This window comes from Microcaecilia unicolor, chromosome 9 (genome assembly GCF_901765095.1).
Source record: "Microcaecilia unicolor chromosome 9, aMicUni1.1, whole genome shotgun sequence".
NCBI classification, from domain to species: domain Eukaryota; kingdom Metazoa; phylum Chordata; class Amphibia; order Gymnophiona; family Siphonopidae; genus Microcaecilia; species Microcaecilia unicolor.
This window is the reverse complement of record NC_044039.1, coordinates 8,785,493-8,810,218: the sequence shown is the minus strand read 5'-3', so window position 1 is coordinate 8,810,218 and position 24,726 is coordinate 8,785,493. Positions and strand designations below refer to the sequence as shown.

At 47.5% G+C, this 24,726-nt stretch overlaps 1 protein-coding gene across 2 annotated transcripts in view; it reads left to right on the top strand.

Moving 5' to 3' along the window:
- Positions 1–19,301, top strand: part of PTPRB (protein tyrosine phosphatase receptor type B) — a 136,634-nt gene extending 117,333 nt beyond the window's left edge. For both annotated transcript variants that reach the window (XM_030214108.1, XM_030214109.1), the window contains 11 exons: positions 1,404–1,487; positions 1,904–1,921; positions 2,987–3,068; positions 3,755–3,845; positions 7,280–7,356; positions 11,103–11,237; positions 12,429–12,551; positions 13,238–13,401; positions 15,429–15,564; positions 18,672–18,792; positions 18,869–19,301. In XM_030214108.1, the coding sequence (XP_030069968.1) occupies positions 1,404–1,487; positions 1,904–1,921; positions 2,987–3,068; positions 3,755–3,845; positions 7,280–7,356; positions 11,103–11,237; positions 12,429–12,551; positions 13,238–13,401; positions 15,429–15,564; positions 18,672–18,792; positions 18,869–18,891 (1,054 nt within the window). In that variant the 3' untranslated portion in view covers positions 18,892–19,301. The remainder of the gene's footprint in view (positions 1–1,403; positions 1,488–1,903; positions 1,922–2,986; positions 3,069–3,754; positions 3,846–7,279; positions 7,357–11,102; positions 11,238–12,428; positions 12,552–13,237; positions 13,402–15,428; positions 15,565–18,671; positions 18,793–18,868) is intronic.
- Positions 19,302–24,726: the final 5,425 nt, after the last annotated feature.

The window sequence follows — 24,726 nt, the reverse complement described above, 5'->3', positions numbered from 1 at the left end:
GGTCAGGTCAGCCTGGCAAGGATCCCATTGGTCCACTACCACTATATGTATTGTGGTGGGGGTAGGGTTACCATATTTTGCCCCCCAAAAAGGAGGACACATGCCCCGCCCCCACCACACACCCTACCTCGCCCCCTTTCACACCCTCACTCCGCCCCCTGTCACATTTTCCCCTCCCCCCTGTCACACACCCCATCACCCCCCCCCCCTCACCCCGTCACCCCCTCCCCTTACCTTACTACTGCCCTGGTGGTCTAGAGCCCCCTCTTTCCTGCCCGGAGCGCTGCCCTGCATGCATCCTTCCTGTTGGTGATGTCGGCACTGATTCAAAATGGCCACCGAGAGTTGAAGTCTCGCGAGGTCACTTCAACTCTCGGTGGCCGTTTTGAATCGGCGCCGAGATCACCAACAGGAAGGATGCATGCAGGGCAGCACTCCAGGCAGGAAAGAGGGGGCTCTTTCCTGCCCCGAAGGCGGAAGAGGTCACTAGACCACCAGGGCAGTAGTAACTAAGGGGAGGGGAGGCTAGCAATCTGCCCGCCCGGTTGCCCAGACATGTCCTCAAAAAGAGGACATGTCCAGGTAAATCCGGACATATGGTAACCCTAGGTGGGGGGTTATGTGTTTGGGGGATGAGGGGTCTAGGGGTCCACCGGACCGCCAGGCTCTTGTGTTTGTGGGGGTTTGGGGGACTTGGGATCCCGCAAAGCATACAAATGCATGCTAACCAGGTTCTCCCCATTCCTCCTTAATGTCTTTGCAAACCTTAACGCCAGCTCTGAGTTAGCCTTTGGTTTGCTGTAGGAGCAGTGCCCTTGTTTGGCACACTGCCCACTGCACATTGAGAAGGAATTCTAATGACCCTGTTTAGCATGCATTTGCATGCAATTAGCATTCAGAGCCGGTGAGCTCATTTCACGCGGTCGCCAGCTATGAACATTGGAGCAAATACGGGTACTACTCCAGCGCTAATGCCCGCATTTGCTTCTGAGCATCAGGGAATAATTCTTTTGTTGTAGCAAAATACATGCTAGTGATATCTTAGCCCAGTTACTTTTCTCTGACTCTGTGGTGAAATGTGGGAATGTCCTTGGTAGAAGGAAGGTAAAATCATGGGCTGGGGGCTTTGTTGAACTGGTGTTGTGTGGTCCCAGATTTTCAGGTCCGAACTTTACACTGGTTCCGTCTTGACTACTTGGCCTCTTAAGCTTTTGAAGAATAATCATAGTTGCCATGTTCGTCCTCCTTGGTGACCTTTTTTGACAGAATATTAAAAGACAATAGAGATACATCCACAGATAGAAGTTAACAAAACAGCCCCCCCTTAATGGCTGTTGTCAGTTCAGACGGCATTTAAAGCAGCAACGTTATGCAAACGATGTGTGTTTTGCATTGTATTGTAGCTACGGGCAGGACAGACCTTTGGCCAGACTCAGCATTCGAAGGGAGAGATCATCCTCAGTGCATCTCAACCTGGGACACAAAAGGTATTAAAGTTCTAAGTTTCAAACTCCTCTGCTCTAGGAGCCACCATCACCACCACCATCATTCATTTATTTCACCTTTCTCCAGTTAATCTAAGGCTTCCCACACCTTTCCCTGGGACCCAACAGCCAGGTGGGTTTTCGGGAGATCCACAGTAAAAATGCACGAGATAATTGTCGTACACTGGAGACTCACTATATGCAAATTATCTCGTGCATGTTCACAGTGGAGATCGTGACTAGCCGACTGGCTATGGGGTCCTTAGGACAGATTTGAAAAGCTGGATGTCAGAATAAGATAGGACGACATTTAAAGCCCCACAATGAATCAGGCTCCTGCTGCCATTGGGAAGAGTTGTTGACAAAATCGTTTCCTATGTTCTAGATTTCTAACACATTTTTTTATTTCTATTTTTCAGCAACCGGAAAATATCTAGGTAAGAGATTGCTTGTTCAACTAGGGGTCCTTTTACTAAGGTGCTCTAACAGATTTAAGGCGCTAACAATTAGAATGATAAGAAGCCCATATAAGTACATAAGTATTGCCATACTGGGAAAGACCAAAGGTCCATCGAGCCCAGCATCCTGTTTCCAGCAGTGGCCAATCCAGGTCACAAATACCTGGCAAGATCCCAAAAAAGTACAAAACATTTTATACTGCTTATCCCAGAAATAGTGGATTTTCCCCAAGTCCATTTAATAATGGTCTATGGACTTTTCCTTTAGGAAGCCGTCCAAACCTTTTTGAAACTCCGCTAAGCTAACCACCTTTACCACATTCTCTGGGAACGAATTCCAGAGTTTGATTACACGTTGAGTGAAGAAAGATTTTCTCCGATTTGTTTTAAATTTACTACATTGTAACTTCATCGCATGCCACCTAGTCCTAGTATTTTTGGAAAGCGTGAACAGACGCTTCAATCTACCCGTTCAACTCCACTCATTATTTTATAGACCTCTATCATGTCTTCCCCTCAGCCACCTTTTCTCCAAGCTGGAGCCCTAGCAGCTTTAACCTTTCCTCATAGGGAAGACGTCCCAACCCCTTTATCATTTTCGTCGCCCTTCTCTGCATCTTTTCTAATTCCACTATATCTTTTTTGAGATGCGGCGACCAAAATTGAACACAATTTTCAAGGAGTCATGGAGCCATAGAAAATGCCCCCCAAAAAGATAAGTGCTAACAGTTGCATATAAAAGTAAAGAAAATGTATGCGATTTAGCAAGATAGGATGATTTTTGACTGATGAGGATGCCCGCCTGTAACCGCACTGGTAAACTAACGAACCAGCGGCAGAGCGGAGCGGTGCTGTTCAAAACAGAGCAAATTTGCACCGGGTATCTGAAGTCCTTTACCTCTTCATAACAGACTGTGTGGAATTTCATAGTTTGCAATAGAGATATTAGATTTTGAATTCAAACTGCAAACACTGGGTTGATTGAATTATTATCATCAGTGTTAATGTAGTGTAATTTTTACTTTCTTTTTTTTACTATTTTAGTCCAATTAAAATAAGCCAGTTTGATGTGCACTTCACCAAACTTCAAGCAGACTCCAACTACCTCCTGTCTGAAGAGTACGAGGTAGGGCGCCAGAAGACTGTTTCATTTCCATGATGTGGATCCGCTTTGGGCTGTTTTAGATTTTTTTTTTATATATATATATTTCATGTGTTGTCAGTATGGTCTTTGTTAGAATTTTGTGATTATTGGTGTCTTAGCTGCAGTGCAATTTTTCTAGCAAAAAAGGTGCCAGTACTCAAATGCCAGGCCACCCTTCAGGGGTGGGGTGATCACTGAGGGACCCACCCCCATAATAGCCAGACCCCCTGCAACCAGTCACAGAATCTATGACAAGGCAGAATTGGTGTGTAGAGCCTGACTGCTTTCATTAAAACTTGAGGACCATGGGTCAAATTTAGCACACGATGGAAAAGATGCCGGTACTCAAATGCCAGGCCACCCTTCATGGGTGGGTGAGCACTGAGGGACCCACCCCACAATAGCCAGGCCCCCTGCAACCAGCCACAGAACCTATGACAAGGCAGAATGGGTGTCTTGAGCCTGAGCTCTTTCGTTAACACTTGTGGTCCGTGGGTCAATTTTAGCAGACACTGGAAAAGGTGCCGATACCCCCGAGTACCCCCTCAAAAAAAGCCCTGCTTAGCTGTGTTAAGCGGTATATACAGTGAATAAATCAAATCAATGCTCAGTTTGGCGGCACCTTTTCCGGAGATGTTCCCCTCATAGGGTGCTCTTTCGTTTTTCAGGATCTTAAGGACGTGGGCCGAAACCAGTCTTACGACACAGCGCTTTTACCAGAGAACAGAGGGAAAAATCGATACAACAACATATTGCCATGTGAGTTCAAGACTTCATAATGTGATATCTCGGGGTGCAAACTAGTCATTTTTTTCCCTTCATTGTTTGTTGCGTTGTTGTTAATGTGTTTTTTTTTTGTTTTCAAAAGAAATGAGACAGAAGATGAGGTAAAATAATGCCCTGTTCCTGCCCCTCCCCCTACACCCATCATACCCCATCCATAAGTCAATAAGGTGAAGGAGTGACGTCCAGTCGCTTCTGTCCCACCAATGCTGTAATTAAAAATACTATTGGCCAACATGAGCTCCGCCCTTATGGAATATCGCTGTACTTCAAAATGGCGTCTACTGGGCAGGTGCAACTGGGGATTGTTCCAGCCTTGTGAAAGCCCCAGATGGAGTAAGAAACAATGAAGCCCAGAGGAAGGGGGATGGGAAGACGGCCTTGGGGGGAGGGAGACTAGTTTAAGGTGCAGGCTAGTTGGTTCTTTGTTGTGTTGTACAGGACAGGGGTGCATTATTTTAAAATTTAAATAAAACCCACAGACATTTCCATTCATTTTTCCTTTGTTTTAAATTAAAACATAGCCCGAGTAATACCTTAGCACTGTTACCTCTAAGCTGAGCTACCAGTAGGGGGTGGTGCTTCAATATTGTGTTTTCAATCTCTTTGGACAGTTAGGGTTCCCTGGAGTCCTTCAAAACTTGCCTGTCCCTCACTATTCAAACAGCACCACCCACTGGCAGGACTGTAGGTGGAGGACTCCCGCTCAGCTTAGAGGGGCCAGTGCCTCAGCCCAGTTACTTTTCTCTCTCTCTCTGGAGTCCTTTTACTATAAATTACTGCACCCAAATTTCCAACTCGCGCCAAATGTGGGTGTGCAAATCATAGAACAGAGCCAGTCATGCACCTCATGTAATTGTTAAATTAGGCACCGATTGGCCTTAAGTAGCGTTAATTAATTGGTGTTAATTGGCACTAATTTGTAGTTATGCGTGCAAATGTGCTTAGGCGCTATTCTATAAATATAACAAAGGGGCGGACACAAGGGCAGGTTAGGGGCGGGTCTTGCAGTTGTGCATGTAACTTACAGATTAGTATCACGTATGCGCACAACTGCGAACTGTAGGTGCAAAAATTTATACCAGGCCTTTGACACGGCGAAAGTGCTCATGCTTAAAGTTAGATGCATGCCTGCCAAATTGTGCTCTATTCTTTTCTCGGCTTGATATACTGCTTTCATGCATGTTAATTGTGGATATCCTGAAAAACCTGACTGGCAAGGGGTACTTCCAGGACTGACTTGGGAAACACACAGTTAAGTGACTTGCCCAAGGTCACAAGGAGCTGCAGTGGGACTTGAACCCCGGTTGCCAGGATTATCACCCACTGCTCTAAGCATTAGGCTACTCCACCACCAATGAAAACCTGGTGTAAATCCCCACACTTAAATTAGGCGCAGACCCCCCCCCCCCCCTAATTCTATAACAGCATGCATAAATTTTGGGAACACCCTGACCAACCCATGCTCCTCCCACGGCCACACTCCCTTTTCAGATCCACACACTAGAATTTACAAGCAGCTCTTTATAGAATACGCATAAATTCTAATTAGTGCCAATTAGTGCTGATAATTGCTTGCTATTGCCCAGTGATTGGCACTGATTGGCTCATGAGAACTGTGTTTCTCATGCCGGACATGAACTTTCTATATTTGATTATATAACTTATTTTATAACTCATTCAGGAACTTCAATGCAATACCTCTCTGTTTTCTATTGTACCATTTATCTGCTTTAATGTAACACAACCTGTAATTCTCCATCCGGAAATGGCAATCGCCATTACGGTGTAATGTAAGCCACTTTGAGCCTGCAAATTGGTGGGAAAACGTGGGATACAAATGCAATAAATAAATAAAATTAATTATTCAATTACGTTGCATATGCCAATTGGATGCACCTTATATAGAATCCGGGGGAGAGTGCACTAACTGGATAACACAGTTATCACAGGAGCACTCAGGTGTCGATGATCGGAAGCCCTGCGCTGTTCCAAACAGTACTCTAAAAATAGTGCGGGGCTATAACACCCCTATGATCAGAGCTAATAGCATGCAAATTTAGGCTGTGAAAAGCACGGACCACCGGACCTCTGCCATCCCTTCAGCCTTGGTGGCCTACTGCCACCCCAAGCCCCCCCCCCCCAACAGCGACATGGGGACTGGGGGCTCTTGGGTTCAGGCTGTCTGTTGGAGGGGATGGGGTCCTGCTAGCATGCTCCCCCATTCCTCCCCAATACACTGTAAACCATAATTCCAGTTCCGAGCTGGCGTAGGGTTTACACAGCGCGTGTTTTCTAGTAAAAAAGGTGCCGGTACAAAAATGCCAGGCCACCCTTCAGGGGTGGGCTGATCACTGAGGGACCCACCCCACAATAGCCAGGCCCCTTGCAACCAGTCACAGAATCTACGGCAAGGCAGAATTGGTGTGTAGAGCCTGAGCTCTTTCATTAAAACTTGGGGTCCATGGGTCAATTTTTGCAGACAATGGAAAAGGTGCCGGTACTCAGTACCCCCAAGTACCCCCTCAAAAAAAGCCCTGGGTTTACAACAGTAGCAGTACACTAGTTTGCTGTGCTACTCACTGAGCATTGGGGAAGGAATACTAATATTACTAATGTCCCTGTTCAGCATGCTATTAGTATTCAGAGCCGGCAAGCATGCACTCACCGCAAGCAAATGCGGGCGTTACTCTGGCGCTAATGGCTTCTAGTGCCTGTGTTTGCTTTTGAACATCCAGGCATCAATGCCTCCTAAATTAAAGGATTAATATTGAAATGCCATGCAGTTAATTTCAGCAATTAATCTGATAAATGCTTCAATTTTAAAACCTTCCCATTCTGCATTCTGTAGAAATTGGGCTGGACAACACGGTGTCTGTACAAAATGTATCTGGTTAACTGTGAGAGGGCAAATGTGAGTGCCACGGTACCCTAAAGATTTAGGGAGGAGTGGCCTAGTGGTTAGGGTGGTGGACTTTGGTCCTGGGGAACTGAGTTTGATTCCCGGCACAGGCAGCTCCTTGTGACTCTGGGCAAGTCACTTAACCCTCCCATTGCCCCATGTAAGCCGCATTGAGCCTGCCATGAGTGGGAAAGCGCGGGGTACAAATGTAACAAAAAAAAAAAATCCATATAAGCTTGTGTAGTTTACTGTATTACAGCAGGCCTAAAATAACCAAATAAAGATATCCAAACATCTTTAATCTGTTCTAGTCAGTGGCACAGACTTCTCAGTTCACTGAATATTTGGTTACAGTTAACAGGATGGGGCACTGCTGAAAATCTTCCCCTAAATGTAAAAGCCGTCCCTGAAAGTTATTAACAAGCAATGCAGATTGTTTAAATGTGAAATTTCTTGTGAGAGGGATCACACGGGGCCGGTGGATAATTCTCAATCCATTTCTTCCCAGATGATTCGACAAGAGTAAAGCTTTCCAATGTGGACGATGACCCCTGTTCAGACTACATTAATGCTAGTTATATACCTGTAAGTTTATTTATATTTGACCATATTTAGATATTAAGGGCCCAAGATTCGGCCGGAGGCGATCAGTGTTTTGCTGATCGCTGCCGGCATTAATAATGCTGGGCCATATCCAGGCACTGGCATTGAGTTTCAGGGTTTGAGAAGCCAGCAAACCCATTGCCGGTTAACTACCCTGTTTACAAAGCCACACTAGTGGTTGGCAGTCAGGGCCACCGAGAGGGAGGGCAGGGGGGCAAAATTCCCCGGGCCCGGCGCCAGGGTCAGGTTGCTGGCGCTGCAGTCCTCAGTCTCACCTGCCTGCCTCCTCGGCTCCAGGCCCCCTGCATTCAAAGCGGCAGTCACAGATCGCCTCTCTTCTGGCTTTCCCTCTCTGTGTCCCACCCTCGCAGAAACAGGAAATTACATCAGAGGAGGGCGGGACACAGGGAGGGAAGGCCAGAAGAGACGCGATCTGCGTCTGCCGCTTTGAATGAAGGGGGCTCGGAGCTGTGGAGGCAGGCAGGCAGGTGAGACCGCGGACTGCCGTGGCGGGGGGAGCGATGGGGGGCAGCGGAGGGGGGGGCGGCCTTGCCCCGGGCCCGGCCTAGTCTCTCGGCGGCCCTGCTAGCAGTTTAGTAATGCCAACAGAGCCCATTCACATTGAATGGGCTGTGTTGGCATTACCGCGCAGAAGCCGGTAGTGCGACATTGAAAATGGGGGGGGAGGGGTAAATGTAATATTTAGCACTTAAGCAGCTATGGGTTACCACATAAAAACAGAACTGACTTTTATGGGGTTAACCTGGCTGGTTTAGTGCTGAATATCAGAACTTAACCAGCCAAATTCTGCACCCCCCCCCCCCAAGAACACCCTCAAGATAGCCAGGCTTGAGTTCGGTGCTCACCAAGTTATTTTCAACAGCACATTTCTGGCCACTTAAATTGCTTTGAATATCGATCGCCGACACTTTTCACCGAAACTTGGGATGGTTGACAATATTAAAAACGCAATAACAGCATCACTTTAAAATGTCAGCACAATGTATGTCCATTAGATCCCTCTACCTTAAAATTTGTTATATTAATATAACTATGATACGTCGACATTCTTGTTTCACAGAGTGCAGAAGCTACACGATCTTCCTATAAGCTAAAGGTAGCTAAGTTTTTCTAGGATTCACTGGTCGAGTAGCACAAGCCACACAGCTAGAATAAGTAAATAAATTCAGGGAAGAAAAGCATATTGAACGCGATCTCTCTTATTCTATCCAGTTTTCACACTGGAAAAAAAAATACATTTTTAATGTAGGGTTTACTATGGTGGCCGATGTTGCGCTAACCCACTAGGCTATTCCTCCACTCCTAAAATACATACTCTACTTTAACTTTGGAGGGTTGGGTACACTTCTTTGTAAAGCAATGGGAGCAGATGCAGATCACTATGGATTAATGAGTTCGTTAGCTATTTCTATCATTGATCATTCCGAACAAGTGCTGCATTCTTTATTCCAGTTTCAAATCCCTAGCCTTCAGACTCAGAGTGAGAAACTGAGCAGCATTCAATATTTTATTTGCCCACGCCATTTCAAGATATAACAATATAACCTTGTATATGTTATCAACCGAATTGGCAAACGCCTTTACGGTACTCTGTAAGCCACATTGAGCCTGCAAATAGGTGGGAAAATGTGGGGTACAAATGTAATAAATAAATAGCACAAAGACCACATCCCACAGAATCTGAGTAGCGATGTAGCTACAGACACAATCATTGCTTTGTTATATTTGTGAGTAGAGGAGTGTGGTAGCCGTGTTAGTCCACTCTTAAGGTTATCAATACAAACAAAATAAAACATGGAAAAGAAAATAAGATGATACCTTTTTTATTGGACATAACTTAATACATTTCTTGATTAGCTTTCGAAGGTTGCCCTTCTTCCTCAGATCGGAAATAAGCAAATGTGCTAGCTGACAGTGTATATAAGTGAAAACATTCAAGCATTACTATGACAGTAAAATAGATACTATTGGAGATTCTACATGGAATGTTGCTATTCCACTAGCAACATTCCATGTAGAAGGCTGCGCAGGCTTCTGTTTCTGTGAGTCTGACGTCCTGCACGTACGTGCAGGACGTCAGACTCACAGAAGCAGAAGCCTGCGCGGCCACATTGGTGATCTACAAGGGCCGACTTCTACATGGAATGTTGCTAGTGGAATAGCAACATTCCATGTAGAATCTATAGAAATCAAACAAAATAAAACATGGAAAAGAAAATAAGATGATACCTTTTTTTATTGGACATAACTTAATACATTTCTTGATTAGCTTTCGAAGGTTGCCCTTCTTCCTCAGATCGGAAATAAGCAAATGTGCTAGCTGACAGTGTATATAAGTGAAAACATTCAAGCATTACTATGACAGTCTGACAGGGTGTGAGGATGGGGGTGGGTTGGAGGTATGCATGGGGACATCAAAGCATATCATTGATATTCTAACAGGATGGGTGTGGATAGGTGAGGGGAGGGTGATCAACAGAGACATACAGCTTTATGGTTTATAATGGGCTAGGAACCCCAGATCCTTGTTAAGTCCTTTCTGTTGGGTGTTAAAATATTCAATCATTCTGACTTCAGAGGTCTTACGTTCTTGTATGGTTTTAAAGTTACCTTTCAGGATTCTCACTGGTACAGTGTCCTGGTCCTGTAAAATGCTGACCAACAAGGATCTGGGGTTCCTAGCCCATTATAAACCATAAAGCTGTATTTCTCTGTTGATCACCCCACCCCTCACCTATCCACACCCATCCTGTTAGAATATCAATGATATGCTTTGATGTCCCCATGCATACCTCCTACCCACCCCCATCCTCCCACCCTGTCAGACTGTCATAGTAATGTTTGAATGTTTTCACTTATATACACTGTCAGCTAGCACATTTGCTTATTTCCGATCTGAGGAAGAAGGGCAACCTTCGAAAGCTAATCAAGAAATGTATTAAGTTATGTCCAATAAAAAAGGTATCATCTTATTTTCTTTTCCATGTTTTATTTTGTTTGATTATATTTGTGAGGAAAGGTGATTAAGTTAAGTCTTGATAAATCAGAAAGGACTAGTTGCACAGATTTTTTAAAACTGAATAGCACTTCAGATTAGTCCTTGGGTCACAACCAAGTCAATCTGGTTTTCAAGACATCCATAATAAATATGCATGAGATAAATTTGCATGCACTGCCTCCATTGTATGCGAATCTATCTCATGCCTATTCATTGTGGGTATCCGGAAAATCTGACCGACTCGGTGTGTCCCGAGGACTAGGGTTGAGAACCCCTGGATTAGACTGTAGTTCTGAGTAAAATGCATGAAATCATCTAATCAGAAGTGTTACTTCTGTCTCTGACAGGTAATACACAACCACGGTCATTTTAGGCACTCCTCAGATGTCAGGGACCGAGGTGGGAACTAGCCAAGGATGAAACACAAATGAGAGATGTTGGCTAGCTCAAAAGAAAAGATAAAATACTGCTCAGCATCTTGAAACATTTAATTTAATTCAAGGTCCTAGTTGCCTTTTCATCTCTGAGATCTTCCAGTTCTAGTTCTGGTCTTCATATTTCACACACCTGCTACTCTGACCCTCATCATCAACCCCCCCCCCCCCCCCCCCCCAAAGGACTCTACCTGATCCATCTGCTCCCAATGGAGAAATGCATTTCCTGCTTTTCCAAGTTAGATCTAACAACATGATAACATTGGATTTTTCAGGGCAACAGTTTTCGAAGGGAATACATTGCCGCTCAGGGCCCACTTCCTGGCACCAAAGATGACTTCTGGAAGATGGCGTGGGAGCAGAACGTCCATAACATTGTGATGGTGACCCAGTGCGTGGAGAAAGGACGGGTGAGGGAACAGGGGACATCTACTCTTTTTCCACTTGTTTCTGAGCAATGCTTTCTGGAATGCGTGGGAGAATTATACAAATCTAGTCAAGGAGTTAGATTAAAACCAAGGTGGGAAAATGTAGGTACAAACAGAAGTGGTGCTGCCTCCCAAACAGGAAACGAAGATGGACAAAGAAAATTTCATCACACAAGGACCACTTAGTCACCCAGTTTTACCTACCTAATGTAATACCAGGGACCCCAAATAGGCCGTGGTCTTTGTCCATCTCCTACTAGTGTCCTTTGACGCCTGTCCAACGCATGCTTGAATTCTGTCAGCATTTTGACTCCTACCACCTTAGTAGATCATCATTCTAGATGTCCACCACCAACTCAGTGGGGAAGTATTTTCTCACATTTCTTCTGAGCTTTTCCCTCCAGCTTCCTACGGTGACCCCCTATCCTGGTGCTTCTCATTTGTTGGGTAACACATGGAAGTTCATAGGACATAAAAGGTCACTACAAGACACTTCCGTGATGGTTGGCCGTTTTGTGTAAAAATGTCAAAAGCACTCCATTCAGCACATATACACAAAGCAACTTAAGTGCAATTTTAGTTTTGCACTGTACTGTGACCGGTAGCTTGTCACCTAGCATTTATCAAAGAAGTAAGTGTGATGGGCAGACAGATGGCAACATTCTTTGGACAATGGGTAAAGGGTCACGGACGTGATATTCTGCCTTTCTGTGGTACAACCAAAGTGATTCACATATTCTCTGTCCCTACTGGGATCACAATCTGTTTTTGTACCTGGGGCAGTGGAAGGGTAGGTGACTTGCCCAGGGTCATAAAGGAGAATCAAACCCAGTTCCCCAGGTTCTCAGCCCACTGCGCTAATCATTAGACTACTCTTCCACTCCATGGAAACATCAAGTCCTCACTGGGCCTATTAACTGAGACACTTATTTTCGGCATTTAGCAAATTGAAGTATAGCACTGAAGAGCAGCATCAGGGAGAGCCAAGGTCACAAGACACCCTGGGCACCAAGGAGAATTTTTAGGAACTGGCTAAATTTAAGGTTCGACCACCATTCGTAGGGACTTCCATCTGCAGAGTCTGGCACTGGGTAGCTCCAAGACCAATTGTACTGTTAAAGACAAGCAAAGACTCTTGTGTTTCTTTTAACAATCCATCTCTTTTTCCTGTAGGTGAAATGTGACCACTACTGGCCCTTTGACCAGGATTCCTTGTACTATGGCGACCTCATCGTTCAGATGCTGTCAGAGTCTGTACTCCCGGAGTGGACAATACGGGAATTTAAAATCTGCAGTGTAAGATCCCTTCATCTTTCTGTAAGACTGGGGACGGCCAGGGCTGCCGAGAGGGTAGGGGGCAGGGAGGGCTAAATTCCCCAGGCCTCCAAGGGGGGGGGCCCGACGCCGGGGTCTCTCTCTCTCCTGCTCCTGTCGGGACCTGAGTGGAGTGATCGCATCCCGACAGGAGCCGGACAGAGAAAACTCTGGTGCCGCCACAGTCAGGCCCCACTTGGAAACTGGGGAGAACCCAGAGGAGCAGACACTGCAGGTCTTCCTCCAGCGCTGCTCTTCTGCCCAGCTGTGCGGCTGCTTTTCCTCTCAGGCGTGCATGCTCAGTTTTGAAACCGAGTATGCCCTGAGAGAAAAAGCAGGCAATCGGCAGAAGAGAAGCGCTGGAGGAAGACGTCTTCTACTGGCAGGGGCCTCGGGATCCCCGCCAGCCAATATGATATTTCAATTGCAGCAGTGATTTGAGAGGGGGCAGCGGCGATGATTGGGGGGGGGGGGCAGCAGTGGCCCTGCCCCAGGCCCGGTTCAGTCTCTCGGCAGCCCTGGGAATGGCCCAGCCTTTTTGACTGTTCTCCAGCAAAGCACTGTTTTGGCTGTCACAGGCACACACTGTTTTTACTGCTCAGACTTGTCTTTGCCTCACAGGGCAGGTTTAAGACATCCTTGTTACATCAGCTTCTTGTCTCTGGCAGGAGGAGCAGCTGGACTCCACCAGGCTTGTTCGTCACTTCCATTACACCGTGTGGCCAGACCACGGAGTGCCAGAAACCACGCAGTCCCTGATCCAGTTTGTGAGAACCGTAAGAGACTACATAAACCGAACAGCCAACGCTGGACCCACTATCGTACACTGCAGGTAACCATGAATGTGAATATGGTGGCCAGTAAAATCCATCAGGTCAATTTTCAACAGGAACGATCCAGATAACTGCACCAGCTGACCGGAGTACACACAGGCACTAATTTTTTTTAAGATGTGCTAATGAGCCAAGTCCATGCTAACGAATGCAAATGCCAAAGTAAGTAAAAATGGTTCAAAAACTATAAATACAAGTTCTAAGTCACATCTTTTAAACATGATTGTTTTACGATTGTCAATTATTGAAAAAGATATTTCTCCTTATACGTGAAGAGTCACCAATATAAATCACTCTATATTCTCTGGTGGAGAAAAAGGATCTCAGTGACTAGAAGCAATAAATATATGGGCTTCCCCTGAATTTGGGATATCCCTGATTCACAACCTCCACAACTTCAAAATCCCAATGGCCTGAGTCCAGTGTCCAAACTGAAACTTAATGTCTCACAGTTTAACATCTCTCAGTTCATGTCGTTCTATTACCTTCTAAGATAATAATTCGCACCTCCAATGTTCTGAAGCTGACTCCATGGCAGTGTGGCAGTTTTCATAGGGTTCGTAATCGTCCCGCCCTCAAGAGAACTCTATAGTTGCCAGGGAAACAAACGCAAAGTCAGAAGGAGAAGGGACCAACCACAGGCAATCGCAATCGCTGTCAGTGCCCCGCTCTCCGAGGGCAGGGAAGGCTGCATGGTAATGTGACGTCAGAAGGAGAAGGGACCAACTACAGGCAATCGCAGTCGCTCTCACTGCCCCGCCCTCGGAGGGAAGGGAAGACTGCATAGTAACACCACGACCGGAGAACAGAGGACCACAGTGGCGGGAAGCACACAAAACCGCCTGACAGGACTCTCACTTTCAAAAAAGTCGAACTCCCAGGTACGGACAGTGCACTACAAATGTGGCCCCTACCACGACCAAATGCCTTGGATTTGGCCGGGTTTGAGATGGCCAGCATCGGTTTCCATTATCGGCGAAAACCAATGCCAGCCATCTCAAACCCGGCCATCTCTGACATTTGGCCGGCCCCAACCTTATTATCGAAACGAAAGATGGCCGGCCATCTTTTTTGATAATACAGTTCGGGACTGCTCTTTGCGGCACCGGCCATATAGATGGTCGCCCATATAGATGGACGACGCTGTTCGATTATGCCCCTCCACGTGTATCTCTCTCTCTTCCACTCTCTGAAAATGAACTCCAAGGTACAGACATCAAAGGAGGAGGCAAGTGGAGAGCCCTTAAAAACATTAATGGCAACTGCCATTAGCTGGTGGGTGTTGGGGATCCCCACCAGTTAAACCGGGGGCCCCAGAGCCAATTTGGGGGGCCCAGGTCCCCGTGGCCCCCATAGCTATGCCACTGTCATTGAGTAATCACATTTAAAAAGATGTTACTTCTAAGATGAACTGCTATTTATCGTTTTTGGTAATTACCAGTGTGGCAATACTTTTATGTACATACCATGTAAAATGAGTTTATCTTGTTGGGCAGACTGGATGGACCATACAGGTCTTTATCTGCCATCATTTACTATGTTACTCTTTGGGGTTCTACATGGAATGATGCTACTAATTGGGATTCCGGAATTGTGTAACTCTTTAGGATTCCAGAATCTTCAGAACTTTTAGTAAAAGATCAGTACTGGGCAGACTTCTATGGTCTATGCCCTGATCGTGACTGAATAGATATGGATGGGCTAGAGGGTAAATTTTAAGGGGCTTTGTTAGCTTCAGAACTTTTAGTACAAGAACAGTACTGGTCTATGCCCCGAGAATGGCAAGAACAAATCAAACTCGGGTATACACATAAAGTAACACATACCATGTAAAATGAATTTATCTTGTTGGGCAGACTGGATGGACCATACAGGTCTTTATCTGCCGTCATTTACTATGTTACTATGTTCCTCTTGGGAATTATATATATTTTTGGATTGTAAAAACTGGTTCAGCAAATTGAGGATGTTAGTCCCGAAGGTTTTGTTCCAAGGGCATCCATTCCATGCTGCCTTTGCTTTTCAGTGCTGGAGTGGGAAGAACTGGCACATTCATCGCACTGGACCGAATCCTTCAGCAGCTGGATTCCAGAGATTCTGTGGATATTTATGGTGCAGTCCACGACCTGAGACTACACCGAGTTCATATGGTTCAAACCGAGGTGAGTTCAATGAATCTTTCTGTTCTGGTCAAGGAGATGATTGGGGAGACTGTAGAACAGTTTGCTCGGCTTAATTTTGTTTTGCTCAGAATACTTAACTAGTAGACGAAGAGCAGAGATGGCCAGTGGAAGTGAAAAAAACTGAGAGGCCAACACCAAAACGGCATGCGTGGCTAGGGTTACCATATTTTGTCCCCCCAAAAGGAGGCCACATGCCCCGCCCCCCACACACCCCGCCCCCTTTCACACCCTCGCTCTACCCCTGTCACATTTTCCCCTCCCCCCGTCACACACCCCGTCACCTCCCCCCCCTCTCCTTACCTTACTACTGCCCTGGTGGTCTAGTGACCTGTTCGGGGCAGGAAAGAGCCCCCTCTTTCCTGCCCGGAGCGCTGCCCTGCATGCATCCTTCCTGTTGGTGATCTCGGTGCCGATTCAAAATGGCTGCCGAGAGTTGAAGCCTCACGAGGTCACTTCAACTCTCGGCGGCCATTTTGAATCGGCACCGAGATCACCAACAGGAAGGATGCATGCAGCAGGAAAGAGGGGGCTCTTTCCTGGCCCGAAGGCGGAAGAGGTCACTAGACCACCAGGGTAGTAGTAAGTAAGGGGAGTGGAGGCTAGCAATCTGCCCGTTTGTACGGATTTCTGGACAAACGGGCAGGCTGGCAAAACCCGCCCGGTTGCCTGGACATGACCTCAAAAAGAGGACATGTCTGGGTAAATCCGGACATATGATAACGCTATGGGTGGCTGACCTTTTTCCTGCCTGCAGTAACCTTGGTGCTAATTTCTCAAGATGGTGCCTTTCGAGAGATACTTAAGGGTCTTTTTACTAAGCTGTGGTAAAAGGGGGTCTGCACTAGCATCAGTGCATGTTTTTGATGCCCGCCGACGCCACCTTTTACCGCAGTGGGTAAAAGGCTGTCTTTTTTTCTCAAAAAGAAATGGCCATGCAGTAAGTGAACCAACTTGCCGCATGGTCATTTGGGGGGGGGAGCACTTACCGCCACCCATTGAGGTGGCTCAGTGGTACATGAGGCGATGCTGCAAAATCTACGTTCATAGCCCCTTGGGGAGGAAGGTGGGGGAGGGGAATATAAGTTATTACATAATGGTAACAGCTCTGGTCTAATTTAGAGCCCATGGCTTCAACGTTCTAGGAGGGGCTGTGGTGTGCGGCCTCCGCAGCTCAAGACATTTAGAAGGTAATTGTATTAGGGGCCACTAAAAGTTAGGGAACAAGTCAGTGGCTAGGGGGGGGGCGGTGGGGGCGGTCCGCCCCGGGTGCACGCTGCCGGGGGGGGGGTGCCACGCGCACCTGCCCTCCGTTGTTCGATGCTTCTTCTCTGCCCCGGAACAGGTTACTTCCTGTTCCGGGGCAGAGAAGAAGTATCGAACAACAGAGGAAAGGCGCACGCGGCACCCCCCCCCCCGGCGGCGTGCACCTGGCGGGGGGGAGGGGGTTCCTTCGCGGGGGTGTCCTTTCGCCGGGGGGGGGGGTGCTGCACCCGGGGGGGGCGGGGCGCATCGGCGATCCGCCCCGGGTGCCAGCCCCCCTAGGAACGCCACTGGAACAAGTACACATGTGAATGCTGGTCAGTGCAATTTTTCTAGCGAAAAAGGTGCCGGTACTCAAATGCCAGCTCACCCTTCAGGGGTAGGGTGATCACTGAGGGACCCATCCCACAATAGTGGAGGAGTGGCCTAGTGGTTAGAGCACCGGTCTTGCAATCCAGAGGTGGCCGGTTCAAATTCCGCTGCTGCTCCTTGTGATCTTGGGCAAGTCACTTAACCCTCCATTGCCTCAGGTACAAAACTTAGATTGTGAGCCCTCCTGGGACAGAGAAATATCCAGAGTACCTGAATGTAACTCACCTTGAGCTACTACTGAAAAAGGTGTGAGCAAAATCTAAATAAATGTATGGAATGTTGCTACTATTGAAGATTCTACATGGAATGTTGCCACTTTTTGAGATTCTGGAATGTTTCTACTATTTGAGATTCTACATGGAATGTTGCTAGTGGAGGAGTGGCCTAGTGGTTAGAGCACTGGTCTTGCAATCCAGAGGTGGCCGGTTCAAATCCCACTGCTGCTCCTTGTGATCTTGGGCAAGTTACTTAACCCTCCATTGCTCAGGTACAAACTTAGATTGTGAGCCCTCCTGGGACAGAGAAATATCCAGAGCACCTGAATGTAACTCACCTTGAGCTACTACTGAAAAAGGTGTGAGCAAAATCTAAATAAATAAATAAAGATTCCATTCAGAATCTCAAAGAATAGCAACATTCCATGTAGAACCCCAAAGAAATATCAGGATTCTGGAATCCTAAAGAGTGACAAGATTCCATGCAGAATCTCAAACAGTAGAAACTTTCCATGTAAAACCCTAAAGAATAACAAGCAGAGGAGTGGCCTAGTGGTTAGAGCACCGGTCTTGCAATCCAGAGGTGGCCAGTTCAAATCCCACTGCTGCTCCTTGTGATCTTGGGCATGTCACTTAACCCTCCATTGCCTCAGGTACAAACTTAGATTGTGAGTCCTCCTGGGACAGAGAAATATCCAGAGTACCTGAATGTAACTCACCTTGAGCTACTACTGAAAAAGGTGTGAGCAAAATCTAAATAAATAAATAGCCAGGCCCCCTGCAACTAGTCACAGAATCTATGACAAGGCAAAATTGGTGTGTAGAGCCTGATCTCGTTCATTAAAACTTGAGGATGGGTCAAATTTAGCACACGATGGAAAAGATGCCAGTACTCAGTACCCCCAAGGTCCCCCTCAAAAAAAGCCCTGATGCTGGTATTCTTATCATTCACAGGTGCATACAAACACAGACTTGTATTAAAAATAATCTGACTATTCTATAAATTTTGTGCATACCCGATAGTGTGAACTTTGCAGCTGAGCGTAAACATAGGTAGAGCATAGGCAGGGCGTACTTATGCGCCTAACTTATAAAATACCGTAAGTTTTACTTTCACACATATCTCTGGAATCCAGGTCCGAGTACTGAAAGATACAAAGTAGTGGGTCATTTTTACAGTGCGCTGGCGGGCCCAGAACGCTTTTAGAGAGCATTTCAGATGTCGTCTCTCTCTTGTAGTGTCAGTACGTGTACCTACACCAGTGCGTCCGGGACGTGTTGAGAGCCAGGAAACTGCGCAACGAGCAAGAGAACCCTTTGTTTCCAATCTATGAAAATGTGAATCCGGAGTATCACAGAGGTAAGAATCGTCACCATTGCCGGGCACTCTCTGGCCAAAGAAAAGCTTCAACCCCCCTCCTCTCTTCCTCTTGCAGATGTGGCGTACTCAAGGCATTAGGAAAGGAACCGAGGCCTTCTCATGGGACCGGGATATGCTGTGTATCGTTGATTCCCTGTATGTATCTCACGCACTGAAGAGGTGCCAGAGATTTCTGTTTTATGCTGTGTATAATTTATTATGTCTGCTGAATTTGAAAGAATTCATGTAATTTAGGTGTAATAGATATCAATATCTATTATTTTATTTGGGTGTCATTGTTATGTAAATATGTATTTTTTACTTCGCTGTGATGAATCGGAAGGTTCAGATATCTTATTTTTCCATACGTGCATAAGCTATTTTGAATCTGTAGTGACCAGCTAGTGGCCGGAGAGTTTTGTTACATAGCACTTAAAGAGGAATTTTACAACTCAATGCACATAGGGGCCCCTTTTACGAAGCTGCAGGAAAAAAGGCCCTGCGCTGGCCGTGGGGGGGGGGGGCGTTTTTTCCCGTGCACCAGGGGCCTTTTTACCGCAGCAGGTGAAAAAAAAAGCCCCCAGCACACACGGCCATGCAGTAACAGAACTCTTACCGCATGGCCATGCAGGAGGGAACCCTTACTGCCACCCACTGAGGTGGCGATAAAGGTTCCTGCACTAACCTGGCGGTAACCGGACAGCATGCGGCGATGCCCAATTACCGCCGTGCAAGTCATTTTTCCCCCCTGGAAATGGCGCATGCTTCAGAGCAGGACTACCGCCGCAGGCCACCCTGAAAGAGCGAGCGATAAGCCCGTTTACTAAGCTGCGGTAAAAAAGGGCCTTGCACTAGGGGCAGGAGCTGTTTTTGCCACGTGCCAAAAAAAAAAAAGACATGACCACGCGATAAGATTGCTCTAGCCATTTGGCCATGCGGGGGGAAGCACTTACTGCCACCCATTGAGGTAGCAGTAAGGGATCACATGTTAACCTGGCGGTAACTGCATTGCCCGATTACCGCCGGATAACCCCCTGCACAAATTTGTTTTTTAATATTTCCGCCAGAAGCAGAAATGCCACTCGCTGGGGGTGGAAGTACTGCCGGCGGCCGCAATGGGCTACGGGTAACACCAGATTGGCGCATGCTGGGCTTATCGCCGCTTAGGAAAAGGGCCGCTCAGGCAGGCACAACTGTGGGTGTTTAAATGTAAAGGCACACCGATATGCAGCTTACGCTAGTATTGTAGAAGAGAACCTGGGTTTCCCTAGGCTCTCACCACGCCACTTATAGAATTGTCACCTATATGTTCCAGTATAGGGGCAGCTCTTATGCAACCTGAAAGGGGGGGATGGATTCGGGACTTCTTTCAACCCACTATGACTGTTCATGACACACTTCCTGCAGCTGCTCAGACACATCTTCTGCAATGCGGCTCAAGGGATTACAACGTTGCACAGATTTTTAAAAGCGGCCAGGAATTTGACTATATATATAAAAAAAAAAAAAAATCACAAAATATCCCTTTCCAGAGGTCTATCATTTATTAGTTTAATATACCGCTTCTATTTGCCAAGCAATTCGAAGAGGTTTACAATCAAACAAATGTAAATAAAAGTAAGAAAGGAACTTCATAAATTTATAGAAAAGAAACCACACAAGCCTGCACTTTAGGAAGCGCATCTCAACCTCTGAAGAAAACTGAAAAGCAGATAACACAGGAGCATAATATAAGTAACATAGTAGAGGACGGCAGAAAAAGACCTGCACGGTCCAGCCAGTCTGCCCAACAAGATAACTCATATGTGCTACATTTTGTGTATACCCTACTTTGATTTGTACCTGTCCTCTTCAGGGCACAGACTGTATAAGTCTGCCCAGCCCTATCCCCACCTCCCAACCACCAGTCCCGCCTCCCACCACCGGCTCTGGCACAGACTGTATAAGTCTGCCCAGCACTATCCCTGCCTCCCACCACCGGCTCTGGCACAGACCGTATAAGTCTGCCCAGCACTATCCCCGCCTCCCAACCACCAGCCCCGCCTCCCACCACCGGCTCTGGCACAGACCGTATAAGTCTGCCCAGCACTATCCCCGCCTCCCAACCACCAGCCCCGCCTCCCACCACCGGCTCTGGCACAGACCGTATAAGTCTGCCCAGCACTATCCCCGCCTCCCAACCACCAGCCCCGCCTCCCAACCACCGGCTGTGGCACAGACCGTATAAGTCTGCCCAGCACTATCCCTGCCTCCCAACCACCAGCCCCGCCTCCCAACCACCGGCTCTGGCACAGACCGTATAAGTCTGCCCAGCACTATCCCCGCCTCCCAACCACCAGCCCCGCCACAGACCGTATAAGTCTGCCCAGCACTATCCCCGCCTCCCAACCACCAGTCCCGCCTCCCACCACCGGCTCTGGCACAGACTGTATAAGTCTGCCCAGCACTATCCCTGCCTCCCACCACCGGCTCTGGCACAGACCGTATAAGTCTGCCCAGCACTATCCCCGCCTCCCAACCACCAGCCCCGCCTCCCACCACCGGCTCTGGCACAGACCGTATAAGTCTGCCCAGCACTATCCCCGCCTCCCAACCACCAGCCCCGCCTCCCACCACCAGCTCTGGCACAGACCGTATAAGTCTGCCCAGCACTATCCCTGCCTCCCAACCACCAGCCCCGCCTCCCACCACCGGCTCTGGCACAGACCGTATAAGTCTGCCCAGCACTATCCCCGCCTCCCAACCACCAGCCCCACCTCCCACCACCGGCTCTGGCACAGACCATATAAGTCTGCCCAGCACTATCCCCGCCTCCCAACCACCAGCCCCGCCTCCCACCACCAGCTCTGGCACAGACCGTATAAGTCTGCCGAGCACTATCCCCGCCTCCCAACCACCAGCCCCGCCTCCCACCACCGGTTCTGGCACAGACCGTATAAGTCTGCCCAGCACTATCCCCGCCTCCCAACCACCAGCCCCGCCTCCCGATCTCGACTAAGCTCCTGAGGATCATAATAAAAGTGAGAACGCCTTGCCATCAAACACTAGTCCAAAATAGAAAAGGAAGGGATGTTATTGCTTTCAGTTAGATACTCAATAGTCCTAAAGCAGAAGAGAGTTTCTTTGGGAGCTGGGCTCTGGGGTACACCAGTCAGCAAGGTGTTTGTTCCCACTGCAACTCCCCAACAGGTTCTTCGGGAGCTTAAAGAGCAGCCAGATCCAAATAAAACGGGGTTTCTTCTCACCATGTGGAAGATGAAGATGATTTTGAGTCCCAGAGCGGCCCTTTCATTCCCTGGCTCGGTCAGGGGCTGGGTTGCTCTGTACACACAGCATTCATAATCTCGGGATTGGGGGGGGGGGGGGGTGGTACAAGGAGCGTATCATTCATTGCTTAATCTAATGGTCAGCTCCAGTAGGAATCCTGCGGCAAGACGCCCAGCAGAGAATTATCAATGCAGTGACTGGCCTAAGTGATTTTGGAGAGGAGTTTTTAAAAAAATAAGGCGAATGTAGCTGGGTAGGAATAAATAAAGGTTCATGGAACCAAATCCTAGCCCTGGTTTTGATGGGCCAAAAGAAGCAGAAAGAAATTGCTGGGCCAAAACCAAAGAAATAGCCCACAAGTCCGATTACACGTACTTTCGGAAACGGAACACATTTGAGCAAAGGAAATAAATGTTTTAAAAGAAAGAAAGAAAAAACAGGCAAACTCTCCAGCCTCTTTATCCCTCTTCCCCTCCCCCCCCCCCAAAAAAAAAACAATGTGCCAAAATTTAAGAAATTGAAGAGCCACAGTGCTGTCTGGCCAAGTTCTTGCTTGCACGATGCTTTAGGTTGTGGTGGTTTTCCTTCCAAAATCCTGAGGGAAATTAAGAAGAAATTGCAAGTTGAAATTAGTGCCAGGAGACCGACTGGCAAGGTCTTTGCCTGGTGATTTAAATGCAAGACTTTTCATTGCTCGGTTGATTTCCCTTCAAGAGCCCCCTCACTTACAGTTCGTGTAGCACTGACCGCTGCAAATACCATAAAACAATTCTCTGCTTATGTTCAATTGAGGGAATGTAGCAACACTGACAGAACAGACCTCACAGTCGCTTCTGTGATAGGACTGGATTAAAGCAGCGTCAAAGGAGCAGATAAATAGTGCATTCTAAACAGGACCTGCCACTGCATATTTTAATAATGTAATGCAAACCTGGATATGTCACCACAAAAGAATGTGAGAAGCTGTTAGAATCATAGGCATATTCTTTCCTATAAGTACCTGCTGCTATATTTATTTTGCGTCAGTGTGAAGGAAAGAGATCTGGTTTCAGATGTCAAAATGTCCAGCAGCGTCTACAAGCCCGAGTAGCGCTTCTTCCACTGTGAGCTTTGCGTGTGATCCATCAGGTGGTTTTAAAATTATTTTTTAGACTGAAAAAAGCCAAGGTACTGAATAGGGTCTGAAATTAAGGCCATTTTTCAATACTGTCCATCACTCTCTGCTCCGCTGTAGTACACTGTCTATGGGAGTTTACCTTTCCAAATTCAAGCTCTGAGCAAGATATATTTAGGGACATTAATTAGGTCCCTGCTCCAGGCGCTTGAAATCTACAAGCTAAGGGAATCATTTTCTGAAGACATTTTTGCATATATGATCTATATAAATAATTCCCACCTCCAACGTTCTGAAGCTCACTCCGTGCCACTGAAGCCCTGAAGCCTGCCCCTGAAGCCCCCCCTGTAGTGTTCATAGGGTCTCAGCACCACTCATAGCCCCGCCCTCAGCTCCCCCCCCCCCCCACATAATTCGCAACTCCAACGTTCTGAAGCTCACTCCGTGCCACTGAAGCCCTGAAGCCCTGTAGTGTTCATAACCGCACTCAGCACCACTCATACAGCCACCCACAACACAGCCCCTCGCACGATACCCACTGCCGCCACCACCAACCCGCCGTCGCCTACCTGTGCTGGTGGGGGACCCCAAACTGATCTTCGTTCTGCGAGTCTGATGTCTTGCACGTTGTCAGAAACAGAAGGTGGAAGCCTTTTGCATGAAGAAGACGACCTCGGCTGGCGGGGGTTGGGGTCCCCCGCCAGCAAAGGTAGGCGAAGGCGGGTTGGCGGCGGGAGGGTCGTCGGCAGGGGGAGGGGGGTCATAGAACAAGGAGCACAGCGCGTCAAAATCAAGCAAACTCCAAGGGAGGGGGAGGGGTGCCGCCGTGCAACTCGACGGGGAGGAATGCCTGACGACACACAGAGGGGCGGAGAGAGGTAGGGAGGGGGCCATGGAACCTTGCTAGCGCCCGTTTCATTGCTAACAGAAACGGGCCTTTTTCTCTAGTAATATTATAACATTTCCACCAGCTAAGTATGCCTGCTAGGACAAGAATGTACAAACTTTTGTGCATCTCAGTTCTAGGCATGTTCGGGGTGATTTTGGGGGCAGCATTGATCTATGTGTGTGTTGACATGCAAACATTTACACCTGCTCCTGAGGAGGCCTAAATATCCGCAGCTTCCTTTCAGCCATACTTTCTGCAACTTCTATGGTGTAAGTCTATAAAGACACCTAAGCACCTATGTGGTCTTCAGAAATTAGTACCCAGAATAAGGCCCCATTTACCCGCCCAACCTAGCAACATGGTTAAAATTAAGCTCCAGGCCTACTAGCGTGCTTTAAATGCAAATCTAGCCTGTCGTTTGTGTCCATGGCACTGGGAAGGTGAAACAACTGACCAGAGATCACCAGGAGCATCTACAGGACGATGAGCAGGGATTTGAATCTTGGTTTCCATGGCTCTCGGCCTACTTGGCTACTCTAGACCTGTCTCTGCAGCTCCTCCCTTTTCAGTCTTGCTTCTGTAAGGGAGAATCCTGCTGCTGGCTCATCACTGGAATTCTTAGAGGTCCATTGCCTTTTCATCAGATCGGGTTGGGGGAAGAAAG